The sequence below is a fragment of the Bombina bombina genome, chromosome 1 (assembly GCF_027579735.1).
Source record: "Bombina bombina isolate aBomBom1 chromosome 1, aBomBom1.pri, whole genome shotgun sequence".
Classification (NCBI taxonomy): domain Eukaryota; kingdom Metazoa; phylum Chordata; class Amphibia; order Anura; family Bombinatoridae; genus Bombina; species Bombina bombina.
Window position 1 is genome coordinate 1,433,920,316 of NC_069499.1, and position 14,166 is coordinate 1,433,934,481.

Genomic DNA, 14,166 nt, shown 5'->3' on the forward strand with positions numbered 1-14,166 from the left:
AAGGTAGTTCTGCGTACTAAACCTGGGTTCTTATCTAAGGTAGTCACTAACAGGAATATCAATCAGGAGATTGTTGTTCCATCCTTGTGTCCTAATCCTTCCTCAAAGAAGGAACGACTTCTGCACAATCTAGATGTAGTTCGTGCCCTAAAATTTTATTTACAGGCAACTAAAGATTTTCGACAAACATCTTCCCTGTTTGTCATTTACTCTGGTCAGAGGAAAGGTCAAAAAGCTTCGGCTACCTCTCTCTCTTTTTGGCTTCGTAGCATAATACGTTTAGCCTATGAGACTGCTGGACAGCAGCCTCCTGAAAGAATTACAGCTCATTCCACTAGAGCTGTGGCTTCCACTTGGGCCTTTAAGAATGAGGCCTCTGTTGAACAGATTTGCAAGGCTGCAACTTGGTCTTCGCTTCATACTTTTTCCAAATTTTACAAATTTGACACTTTTGCTTCTTCGGAGGCTATTTTTGGGAGAAAGGTTCTTCAGGCAGTGGTTCCTTCTGTATAAAGATCCTGCCTATCCCTCCCGTCATCCGTGTACTTTTGCTTTGGTATTGGTATCCCAGAAGTAATGATGACCCGTGGACTGATCACACTTAACAGGAGAAAACATAATTTATGCTTACCTGATAAATTCCTTTCTCCTGTAGTGTGATCAGTCCACGGCCCGCCCTGTTTTTTATGGCAGGTCTAAATTTTTAAATTATACTCCAGTCACCACTGCACCCTTTAGCTTCTCCTTTCTCGTTGGTTCTTGGTCGAATGACTGGGTGTGACGTAGAGGGGAGGAGCTATATAGCAGCTCTGCTGGGTGATCCTCTTGCACTTCCTGTTGGGGAGGAGTTAATATCCCAGAAGTAATGATGACCCGTGGACTGATCACACTACAGGAGAAAGGAATTTATCAGGTAAGCATAAATTATGTTTTTTTTTTCCATTTTTTCCTCATATTTTATAAAATGTTTTTATACTAAATTATAAGATATGATGAAAATAATGGTATATTTTGAAAGTCCATTTAATGGCGAGAAAAACGGTATACAATATGTGTGGGTACAGTAAATGAGTAAGAGGAAAATTACAGCTAAACACAAACACCGCAGAAATGTAAAAATAGCCCTGGTCCCAAACGGACAGAAAATGGAAAAGTGCTGTGGTCATTAAGGGGTTAATCATGTAATGTGTTTAATACATAATCATGCTTTAAATTGTTGAGAAATATGAATCTACATTTTGTGTAAGTTTTACCTACACATTCAGGCCCATTTATCAAAGGGCTTGCGGACCTGATCCGACACTGCGGATCAGGTCCGCAATACGCTCTCCGCATTTAACATTGCACCAGCAGCTCACAAGAGCTGCTGGTGCAATGCCGCCCCCTGCTGACTCGCGGCCAATTGGCCGCCAGCAGGGAGGTGTCAATCAACCCGATCGTATTCGATCGGGTTGATTTCCGGCGATTCCTGTCCGCCTGCTCAGAGCAGGCGGACAGGGTTATGGAGCAGCGGTCTTTGTGACCGCTGCTTCATAAGTTGTGTTTCTGGCAAGTCTGAAGACTCGCCAGAAACACGGCCCTTCAAGCTCCATACGGAGCTTGATAAATGGGCCTGTATATCTTTTTATAAGCCTTTCACTATCAATTTTTTTTTCTTCTTACCTTGCTTGTACATTCAAATAATGTTAGGTGTACAGTAAGAGATGTTTATTCCTTTTTCTTTGCCTTAAAAAGAAATAAACATCTATTGTGGCATGCTGATCAAGGACAAGTCAAAAACAACCATAAGTAAGCATAGGGAAAATAATTTTTTTCCCAGTGTTTTTATAGCACCCACAGGGCCAGTAAAAAAAGCTACTGTTAGCTCAACAAAGTGTATCTGAGAGAGAGAAAATACATCAAAAGAAAGCAAGGTATTGTTTGTAAGGAAGTTACTAATAAATAGTGCCTTTTCTACCATGGGTATCTGTTTTTCACAGAATATTTAATGTGAATATAACACAGGGCTCAGCAAATGTATTCAAAATCTATGGGACAGCCTATAAATTTAGGAGAGATATATCTTTTACATTTTGGGTTTGTTGAGCCCTGATATGGCTCAGAATTTTTTTTTTTTATTATTTAAAAGTATTACAAGGCAGAATTACTTTGTATCTTCCATAAGCGAGTATGCCCAGCCATCTGTAGTATCACAATTCCAATGTGCTAGCAAAGCATCAAATTGCTGCCTTTGGTATTAAACTGTAGATCCAGAAAGATCAATGTTCCCAGAACCACTGTGCTTTTTACATTGCATTTAAAATATACATAAACTCAGATGCTGTCTTAGTCCAACAAGTGAAAAGGCTAATGCAAAAACAGTTTTTTTCATTGCAACAAAGTGAATGGGTAACATCCACTTCTGTACTACATTAGAGGAGATCTATTTGCACAAGGGTGGCCAGAATATCAAGGTTTTTGGATAAGGTGAAATCACAGGTACATAACAACTGTACTTATTTTTATTTTTAAATGTTCCATTAAAAATAGAGCTTGAGGAAGATAGATACCTGTTCTTTCTAAATCAATGAATGTGTCTATTTATATTAAATAATAAATAGCCATTTGACAGATGGTCTTTATCTCTGCCTAGTTTTTTTTTTTTTTTTTAAAGTATTCTCTACACTTTCAACCTTGCTGTAATGTCCAAACACTTCTGTAATGAAAAAATGTGCTTGCATAATGATTGTGTGACAAACTATACTTGAATTTCACTGTTTTTGGTATATAGTAACTGGGTACAGTTATCTTGTTTTTAGAAGTAACTTCTATTAAAGGACTAGTATATACAGTAAATTTGCATACTAATATATGATAAAAAGACAATGCAATAGCAGCACATAGTCTGAACTTTAAATGATAAGCAGATTTTGTTTTTTTTTCTGACAAATTTTGAAGTTATGTTTATTTCCACTAGCCCTGTATCATGTGACAGCCATCAGCCAATCACAAATGCATGTGTTTATTCTGTGAATTCTTGCACATGCTCAGTAGGAGCTATTGATTCAAAATGAAATAAAAAAAGACTGCACATTTTGTTAATGGAAGTAAAATTGGACAGTTGTTTTAAATGGCATGCTCTGAATTGCTTTGAGTGTCCCTTTTAAATAGAAGTCCTATTATAGTCCTAAATACAAACAACCCATTTATTTTTGTGCATTCTTCTTGGTTCATTTGGCAAATAAAATATGTAATCGGTTTTAAGGTCAGTTTCTACATTTGCTTTCATTTTACCAGATGTTATTTTCAAATGTATGCTCCATTTAATACATAACTGCATTTTGATGGCTTAAATTTATGGAAGAGGGTTGGAACAACATATCTGTGTTTTCACAAGATGCCAGATATTACTGGATTAGAAGTGGTGCTGAATAAACTAAAAAGGGGCAGCAAACTCTAATTTAAATCCCCATAAATGTTTAAAGGGACGCAAAACCCAACTTGTTTTATTTATTCAGATATATCTCTATGGTCCAATTTTCAGTGTTCTTTTCACATCCTTTGTTGAAAAGCAGGGAGGTAAGCTCAGGATCATACATGTGTCTGCAGCACTATATGGTAAGAATGTTATACGTTTTCAAAAGCACTAGGTGGCAGCACTTTTTCCTTCCACGTAGTTCTCCAGATGAGCATGCTACCTACCTAGATATCTCTTCAACAAAAAATACCTTGAGATCGAAGTACATTTGATGATAAAGTGCTTCATGTCCATTTTAATACAAGGGACATTGTACTATAAAATGTATTACCATTATGTGTTCACAATGATCCAGTTTATCTCCTGTAGTGCTTTAAATAGTTTAGAAATTTGTCTGTTGAAACTGCATCCTATGCTGAAAATTTTAATAGTGCAGTATTGACTATAGAAATGCTATGTAAACAAGGGGTAGCAGATTTTTTTTTACCTTAAAGTGGTAGGTGGGATATAAAGAGCCTATCCAATTTGAAAGGGTGGGCTGTGGATGGTTTGGATAATATTAAATCTTATCTGCATGCCTGAGTCCTTTTAAGTGTATTACAAATTACAATGTTCCTAGTATTGCTATAATTTTCTCCTGTAAATTGTAAGTACCCAGCTCCTATCGTATGAACTGACATAAAGGTCTTACTGTAGTTACCCTAAAATTCTGTGTGTAGAACAATGCTACACAAAGTCTCATTCTTCTCAAGGAGTAAATCCCTGGAGTTCTGTACAGCATAAAAGACAAGTCCAATTAATTTTTCCAATAGTGTGATCAGTTGTGTATTTGGAGAATATAATACATAAACTGATTTTGTTTTACTATCTAATAATACATGCTTCTATGGTCTAAATGAGTATGGCCATAGATCTATATACCTAAAGAATCAGATCAAAGTAGTTTCAAAAAGATAAAATTATATTGGTTAACCAGCTTTTTTAAATCCGTTGCATTACATTATTGCTATATAAATTTGAAAAAAAAAATAATGCAATCGATTTTGAATTTCCTGTTTTTAATTTCTGTGAATTTTAGAGATGGCATCTGATGTCTCGCCTCTGTCTTCAGGAAATCCTGGCTCAAGCTCACAGACCGGAGGATCCATGGTGCAGAGAGCCAATAAAAGGCGCTCAGGGTAAGAATTTAAATGTCGCAATGTTCATTCATGCAATAAAATGTGAAAATGTTTGCTCACTTATTGGAAAGGTTCCAGTGATCAAACATATTATTAAACTTATGCCATACTAAATTTAAAGGAAATGAAACGGTTACAGCAATAATTTAGTTAAACATATCTTAGTTGCTTTTACATCAACTGCACAGCATGATATAACGCACATCACATTGAAATATGTGCATTTTATTAAAGGGACACAACCCCCCCCCCCCCTTTATTCAGATAGAGCATGCACTTTTAAACAACTTTCCAATTTACTCCTTTTATCAAATTTTACTTAATTCTCTTGTTATTTTTGAAAAAGCAGAAATGCACTACTGGGAGCTAGTTAACACTCTGGGTGAGCCAATAACATGAGGCAGAAATGTGCAGCCACCAATCAGCAGCTCCCTAGGTATCCTTTTCAACAAGGGATACCAAGACAACTAAGCAAATCAGATAATAGAAATAAATTGGAAAGTTGGTCACTATCTGAATCTTAAAAGAAAAAAGTGTGGGTTTCATGTCCCTTTAAGTTTATTACCTATTTCTTTCATATGATGGTGAGAGTCCATGAGCCTTGACGTGTGGGATTGAATTGGATGCAAATAATCCCAGATAACCAAATCTTTTAATACCTCCCACCTCACTGTACTACTGTTTTTATTCTTTGCCTTCAGGAGGAAGGTGAAGATTAGAGTTTTAAAGTTGACTGGGGTGCTCAGACCCGTTATCCCTCTGGTTTGCCAATTTCTGAATTATGGGGTATAGGAGTACTTGGTCAATGGTGTGCAGTATTTCAGCGACAACCCCCCTTAGGTGTCACAGGGACTTGTCCCTTAGCCTCCTCCTGTGGGATCATCTTGTTCTCTCTTATATACTCTGCAGTTAAATGCACAGCACTGGATGGGCTCTCTACTGGATACAGCTTTTCATGATCAGTTGAGTGGTTGCTTCCTCAGGCAAGTGCACTGCACTCACATAGCCCATAGACTATTAGTAGGTATATTTCTCCAACATAGGTGTGTCCGGTCCACGGCGTCATCCTTACTTGTGGGATATTCTCTTCCCCAACAGGAAATGGCAAAGAGCCCAGCAAAGCTGGTCACATGATCCCTCCTAGGCTCCGCCTTCCCCAGTCATTCTCTTTGCCGTTGCACAGGCAACATCTCCACGGAGATGGCTCAGAGTTTTTTGGTGTTTAAATGTAGTTTTTATTCTTCTATCAAGAGTTTGTTATTTTAAAATAGTGCTGGTATGTACTATTTACTCTGAAACAGAAAAGAGATGAAGATTTCTGTTTGTAAGAGGAAAATGATTTTAGCAACCGTTACTAAAATCGATGGCTGTTTCCACACAGGACTGTTGAGAGGAATTAACTTCAGTTGGGGGAAACAGTGAGCAGACTTTGGCTGCTTGAGGTATGACACATTTCTAACAAGACTTGGTAATGCTGGAAGCTGTCATTTTCCCTATGGGATCCGGTAAGCCATTTTCTTAATTTTCAATATAAGAATAAAAGGGCTTCACAAGGGCTTTAAAGACTGGTAGACATTTTTCTGGGCCAAAACGATTACTTTTATAAGCATATTTAATGGTTTATAACTTTGGAGAGTTATTTTAATCTTGGGAATTTTGTTAAAAAAACGGCAGGCACTGTATTGGACACCTTTTTCACTGGGGGCCTTTTCTAGTCATAGGCAGAGCCTCATTTTCGCGCCACTAATGCGCAGTTGTTTTTGAGAAGCAAGGCATGCAGATGCATGTGTGAGGAGCTCAGGTCCACTGAAAAAGCTTATTGAAGGCGTCATTTGGTATCGTATTCCCCTCTGGGCTTGGTTGGGTCTCAGCAAAGCAGATACCAGGGACTGTATAGGGGTTAAATGTAAAAACGGCTCCGGTTCCGTTATTTTAAGAGTTAAAGCTTTCAAATTTGGTGTGCAATACTTTTAAGGCTTTATGACACTGTGGTGAAATTTTGGTGAATTTTGAACATTTCCTTCATACTTTTGCGTATATTCAGTAAAAAAGTGTGTTCAGTTTAAAATTTAAAGAGACAGTAACGGTTTTATTTTAAAACGTTTTTTGTGCTTTGTTATCAAGTTTATGCCTATTAACATGTCTGAACTATCAGATAGACGATGTTCTGTATGTTCGGAAGCCAAGGTTCCTCTCCATTTAAATATATGTGATGAATGTGACAAACAAAGTAGGGACAATGATGCCACTGATAGTAATGTTGCCCAAAATGATTCCTTAAGTGAGGGGAGTAAGCATGGTACTGCATCATCTCCTTCTATGTCTACACCAGTCTTGCCCACTCAGGAGGTCCCTAGTGCATCTAGTGCGCCAATCCTCCTTACTATGCAACAATTAACGGCTGTAATGGATAATTCTATTAAAAACATTTTAGCCAAAATGCCCACTTATCAGCGAAAGCGCGACTGCTCTGTTTTAGATACTGAAGAGCATGAGGACGCTGATGATAATGATTCTGTCATGCCCTTACACCAGTCTGAAGGGGCTAGGGAGGTTTTGTCTGAGGGAGAAATTTCAGATTCAGGAAAAATTTCTCAACAAGCTGAACCTGACGTTATTACATTTAAATTTAAATTGGAACATCTCCGCGCTCTGCTTAAGGAGGTGTTATCTACTCTGGATGATTGTGACAATTTGGTCATTCCAGAGAAATTATGTAAGATGGACAGGTTCCTAGAGGTCCCGGTGCCCCCCGAAGCTTTTCCTATACCCAAGCGGGTGGCGGACATTGTAAATAAAGAATGGGAAAGGCCCGGCATACCTTTTTGTCCCTCCCCCTATATTTAAGAAATTATTTCCTATGGTCGACCCCAGGAAGGACTTATGGCAGACAGTCCCCAAGGTCGAGGGGGCGGTTTCTACTCTAAACAAACGCACCACTATCCCTATAGAAGATAGTTGTGCTTTCAAAGATCCTATGGATAAAAAATTAGAAGGTTTGCTTAAAAAGATGTTTGTTCAGCAAGGTTACCTTCTACAACCAATTTCATGCATTGTTCCTGTCACTACAGCAGCGTGATTCTGGTTCGAGGAACTAGAAAAGTCGCTCAATCAAGCATCCTCTTATGAGGAGGTTATGGACAGAGTTCAAGCACTTAAGTTGGCTAACTCTTTTACCTTAGACGCCACTTTGCAATTAGCTAGATTAGCGGCGAAAAATTCAGGCTTTGCTATTGTGGCGCGCAGAGCGCTTTGGCTGAAGTCTTGGTCAGCGGATGTGTCCTCCAAGAACAGATTGCTTAACATCCCTTTCAAGGGGAAAACGCTGTTTGGCCCTGACTTGAAAGAGATTATTTCAGACATCACTGGGGGAAAGGGCCACGCCCTTCCTCAGGATAGGTCTTTTAAGGCTAAAAATAAAACAAAAAGAGGTTTCACTGCAAGGAAAACAGAAACAGAGGCGCCACATGTGTAGATCAATCAAAACAGACAATATCCAAGTTAGATGAGATACAGGATACTCACAAACGTGAAGGCACTCTCTCTTGTGCCTGTAGGAGCGGGCTGGTATTTAAACAGCAAACCAGCTAGCTGTACCAAGGGATCCCCGTCAGGATATCCTCGCAACAGTAATCCTTCACTAGATTGATTCCAGCAAAAAGGAAAAAATGTTCAGAGGGGAGGAAGGCTAAACAGCCTTATGGTTACTGGCAAGGGAAATGCCACACGAACACCAGATTTGTTTAAAAAGTATCAAGTATTTTATTTTACAAAAGATAAAAAATACCATCAATAACAAATTACAGCTTGGTGTATTTAATGGCAAATCTCCTTGTATATAGAGATAATAGCGACGCGTTTCTCAGGGAAGACCCTGTTTCATCAGGCTTGTATACTCAAAAAATAAAACAAATTTTCGTCCCTTTCGCAGAAACGGACCAGCCTCAAATTCTACATCCTCTAAGCAAGAGGGTAATTCTTCTCAAACCAAGCCAGCCTGGAGACCGATGCAAGGCTGGAACAAAGGTAAGCAGGCCAAGAAGCCCGCTACCGCTACCAAGACAGCATGAGATGCTGGCCCCCGATCCGGGACCGGATCTGGTGGGGGGCAGACTCTCTCTCTTCGCTCAGGCTTGGGCAAGAGATGTTCAGGATCCTTGGGCGCTAGAAATAGTTTCTGAAGGTTATCTCCTGGAATTCAAGGAACTACCCCCAAGGGGAAGGTTCCACAGGTCTCAATTGTCTTCAGACCAAATAAAAAGACAGGCATTCTTACATTGTGTAGAAGACCTGTTAAAAATGGGAGTGATTCATCCTGTTCCATTAGGAGAACAAGGGATGGGGTTTTACTCCAATCTGTTCATAGTTCCCAAAAAAGAGGGAACATTCAGGCCAATTTTGGATCTCAAGATCCTAAACAAATTTCTCAAGGTCCCATCGTTCAAGATGGAAACCATTCGGACAATTCTTCCTACCATCCAGGAAGGTCAATTCATGACCACGGTGGATTTAAAGGATGCGTATCTACATATTCCTATCCACAAGGAACATCATCGGTTCCTAAGATTCGCCTTTCTGGACAAGCATTACCAGTTTGTGGCACTTCCATTCGGACTAGCCACTGCTCCAAGAATTTTCACAAAGGTACTAGGGTCCCTTCTAGCGGTGCTAAGGCCAAGGGGCATTGCAGTAGTACCCTACTTGGACGACATACTGATTCAAGCGTCGTCTCTGCCACAAGCAAAGGCTCATACGGACATTGTCCTAGCCTTTCTCAGATCTCACGGGTGGAAAGTGAACGTAGAAAAAAGTTCTCTATTCCCGTCAACAAGAGTTCCCTTCTTGGGAACAATAATAGACTCCTTGGAAATGAAGATTTTTCTGACAGAAGCCAGAAAATCAAAACTTCTAAGCTCTTGTCAAGTACTTCATTCTGTTCTTCTTCCTTCCATAGCGCAGTGCATGGAAGTAATAGGTTTGATGGTTGCGGCAATGGACATAGTTCCTTTTGCGCGAATTCATCTAAGACCATTACAACTGTGCATGCTCAGACAGTGGAATGGGGATTATACAGATTTGTCCCCGACGATCCAAGTAGATCAGAGGACCAGAGATTCACTCCGTTGGTGGCTGACCCTGGACAACCTGTCCCAAGGGATGAGCTTCAGAAGACCAGAGTGGGTCATTGTAACGACCGACACCAGCTTGGTGGGCTGGGGTGCGGTCTGGAAACACCTGAAGGCTCAGGGTCTATGGTCTCGGGAAGAATCTCTTCTCCCGATAAACATTCTGGAACTGAGAGCGATATTCAATGCTCTCAAGGCTTGGCCTCAACTAGCAAAGGCCAAATTCATAAGATTTCAATCAGACAACATGACGACTGTTGCATATATCAACCATCAGGGGGGAACAAGGAGTTCCCTGGCGATGGAAGAAGTGACCAAAGTAATTCACTGGGCGGAGCTTCACTCCTGCCACTTGTCTGCTATCCACATCCCAGGAGTGGAAAATTGGGAAGCGGATTTTCTGAGTCGTCAGACTTTTCATCCGGGGGAGTGGGAACTCCATCCGGAAATCTTTGCCCAAATAACTCAATTATGGGGCATTCCAGACATGGATCTGATGGCGTCTCGTCAGAACTTCAAGGTTCCTTGCTACGGGTCCAGATCCAGGGATCCCAAGGCGACTCTAGTAGATGCACTAGTAGCGCCCTGGACCTTCAACCTAGCTTATGTGTTCCCACCGTTTCCTCTCATTCCCAGGCTGGTAGCCAGGATCAATCAGGAGAGGGCTTCGGTGATCTTGATAGCTCCTGCGTGGCCACGCAGAACTTGGTATGCAGACCTGGTGAATATGTCATCGGCTCCACCATGGAAGCTACCTTTGAGACGGGACCTTCTTGTTCAAGGTCCGTTCGAACATCCGAATCTGGCATCACTCCAACTGACTGCTTGGAGATTGAACGCTTGATTTTATCAAAGCGTGGGTTCTCAGATTCTGTCATTGATACTCTTATTCAGGCTAGAAAGCCTGTAACTAGAAAAATTTACCATAAAGTATGGAAGAAATATATCTGTTGGTGCGAATCGAAAGGATTCCCATGGAACAGGGTAAAAATTCCTAAGATTCTGTCCTTTCTACAAGAGGGTTTGGAGAAAGGATTATCTGCAAGTTCTTTGAAGGGACAGATTTCTGCTTTATCTGTTTTACTTCACAAGAAGCTGGCGGCTGTGCCAGATGTTCAGGCTTTTGTTCAGGCTCTGGTTAGAATCAAGCCTGTTTACAAACCTTTGACTCCTCCTTGGAGTCTCAATTTAGTCTCATTTTCGCGCCTCTATTGCGCACTTGTTTTTGGGAAGCATGACATGCAGATGCATGTGTGAGGAGCTCTGATACATAGAAAAGACTTTCTGAAGGCGTCATTTGGTATCGTATTCCCCTTTGGGCTTGGTTGGGTCTCAGCAAAGCAGATACCAGGGACTGTAAAGGGGTTAAATATAAAAAACGGCTCCGGTTCCGTTATTTTAAGGGTTAAAGCTTCCAAATTTGGTGTGCAATACTTTTAAGGCTTTAAGACACTGTGGTTGAACAATTCCTTCATACTTTTTCACATATGCAGTAATAAAGTGTGTTCAGTTTAAAATTTAAAGTGACAGTAACGGTTTTATTTTAAAACGTTTTTTGTACTTTGTTATCAAGTTTATGCCTGTTTAACATGTCTGAACTACCAGATAGACTGTGTTCTGTATGTGGGGAAGCCAAGGTTCCTTCTCATTTAAATAGATGTGATTTATGTGACACAAAATTTAGAGAAAATGATGCCCAAGATGATTCCTCAAGTGAGGGGAGTAAGCATGGTACTGCATCATCCCCTCCTTCGTCTACACCAGTCTTGCCCACACAGGAGGCCCCTAGTACATCTAGTGCGCCAATACTCCTTACTATGCAACAATTAACGGCTGTAATGGATAATTCTATCAAAAACATTTTAGCCAAAATGCCCACTTATCAGCGAAAGCGCGACTGCTCTGTTTTAGAAAATACTGAAGAGCATGAGGACGCTGATGATATTGGTTCTGAAGTGCCCCTACACCAGTCTGAGGGGGCCAGGGAGGTTTTGTCTGAGGGAGAAATTTCAGATTCAGGGAAAATTTCTCAACAAGCTGAACCTGATGTGATTACATTTAAATTTAAATTGGAACATCTCCGCGCCCTGCTTAAGGAGGTGTTATCTACTCTGGATGATTGTGAGAATTTGGTCATTCCAGAGAAATTATGTAAAATGGACAAGTTCCTAGAGGTCCCGGGGCCCCCCGAAGCTTTTCCTATACCCAAGCGGGTGGCGGACATTGTAAATAAAGAATGGGAAAGGCCCGGTATACCTTTCGTCCCTCCCCCCATATTTAAGAAATTGTTTCCTATGGTCGACCCCAGAAAGGACTTATGGCAGACAGTCCCCAAGGTCGAGGGGGGCGGTTTCTACTCTAAACAAACGCACCACTATACCCATAGAAGATAGTTGTGCTTTCAAAGATCCTATGGATAAAAAATTAGAGGGTTTGCTTAAAAAGATGTTTGTTCAGCAAGGTTACCTTCTACAACCAATTTCATGCATTGTTCCTGTCACTACAGCAGCGTGTTTCTGGTTCGATGAACTAGAAAAGGCGCTCAATAATAATTCTTCTTCTTATGAGGAGATTATGGACAGAATTCATGCTCTCAAATTGGCTAATTCTTTCACCCTAGACGCCACTTTGCAATTGGCTAGGTTAGCGGCGAAAAATTCTGGTTTTGCTATTGTGGCGCGCAGAGCGCTTTGGCTAAAATCTTGGTCAGCGGATGCGTCTTCCAAGAACAAATTGCTTAACATTCCTTTCAAGGGGAAAACGCTGTTTGGCCCTGACTTGAAAGAGATTATCTCTGATATCACTGGGGGCAAGGGCCACGCCCTTCCTCAGGATAGGTCTTTCAAAGCCAAAAATAAACCTAATTTTCGTCCCTTTCGCAGAAACGGACCAGCCCCAAGTGCTACGTCCTCTAAGCAAGAGGGTAATACTTCTCAAGCCAAGCCAGCCTGGAGGCCAATGCAAGGCTGGAACAAAGGAAAGCAGGCCAAGAAACCTGCCACTGCTACCAAGACAGCATGAGATGTTGGCCCCCGATCCGGGACCGGATCTGGTGGGGGGCAGACTCTCTCTCTTCGCTCAGGCTTGGGCAAGAGATGTTCTGGATCCTTGGGCACTAGAAATAGTCTCCCAAGGTTATCTTCTGGAATTCAAGGGACTTCCCCCAAGGGGGAGGTTCCACAGGTCTCAATTGTCTTCAGACCTCATAAAAAAACAGGCATTCTTACATTGTGTAGAAGACCTGTTAAAAATGGGAGTGATTCATCCTGTTCCATTAGGAGAACAAGGGATGGGGTTCTACTCCAATCTGTTCGTAGTTCCCAAAAAAGAGGGTACATTCAGACCAATCTTAGATCTCAAGATCCTAAACAAGTTTCTCAAGGTTCCATCGTTCAAAATGGAAACCATTCGAACAATTCTTCCTTCCATCCAGGAAGGTCAATTCATGACCACGGTGGATTTAAAGGATGCGTATCTACATATTCCTATCCACAAGGAACATCATCGGTTCCTAAGGTTCGCATTCCTGGACAAGCATTACCAGTTTGTGGCACTTCCGTTCGGATTAGCCACTGCTCCAAGAATTTTCACAAAGGTACTAGGGTCCCTTCTAGCGGTGCTAAGACCAAGGGGCATTACAGTAGTACCTTACTTGGACGACATTCTGATTCAAGCGTCGTCCCTTCCACAAGCAAAGGCTCACACGGACATTGTCCTGGCCTTTCTCAGATCTCACGGGTGGAAAGTGAACGTAGAAAAAAGTTCGCTATCTCCGTCAACAAGGGTTCCCTTCTTGGGAACAATAATAGACTCCTTAGAAATGAGGATTTTTCTGACAGAGGCCAGAAAATCAAAACTTCTAAACTCTTGTCAAATACTTCATTCTGTTCCTCTTCCTTCCATAGCGCAGTGCATGGAAATAATAGGTTTGATGGTAGCGGCAATGGACATAGTTCCTTTTGCGCGAATTCATCTAAGACCATTACAACTGTGCATGCTCAGTCAGTGGAATGGGGGACTATACAGACTTGTCTCCGACGATACAAGTAGATCAGAGGACCAGAGATTCACTCCGTTGGTGGCTGTCCCTGGACAACCTGTCACAGGGGATGAGCTTCCGCAGACCAGAGTGGGTCATTGTCACGACCGACGCCAGTCTGGTGGGCTGGGGCGCGGTCTGGGGACCCCTGAAAGCTCAGGGTCTTTGGTCTCGGGAAGAATCTCTTCTCCCGATAAATATTCTGGAACTGAGAGCGATATTCAATGCTCTCAAGGCTTGGCCTCAGCTAGCAAAGGCCAAGTTCATACGGTTTCAATCAGACAACATGACGACTGTTGCGTACATCAACCATCAGGGGGGAACAAGGAGTTCCCTGGCGATGGAAGAAGTGACCAAAATCATTCA

The 14,166-nt window shown here is 41.4% G+C and overlaps 1 protein-coding gene across 1 annotated transcript in view; it reads left to right on the forward strand.

The window, feature by feature from the left end:
- The window catches only part of ARNT (aryl hydrocarbon receptor nuclear translocator), a 382,463-nt gene that overhangs the window by 51,608 nt on the left and 316,689 nt on the right, over positions 1–14,166 (forward strand). Inside the window, exon 2 of the mRNA XM_053705500.1 lies at positions 4,536–4,635. Within this exon, the coding sequence (XP_053561475.1) occupies positions 4,536–4,635 (100 nt within the window). The remainder of the gene's footprint in view (positions 1–4,535; positions 4,636–14,166) is intronic.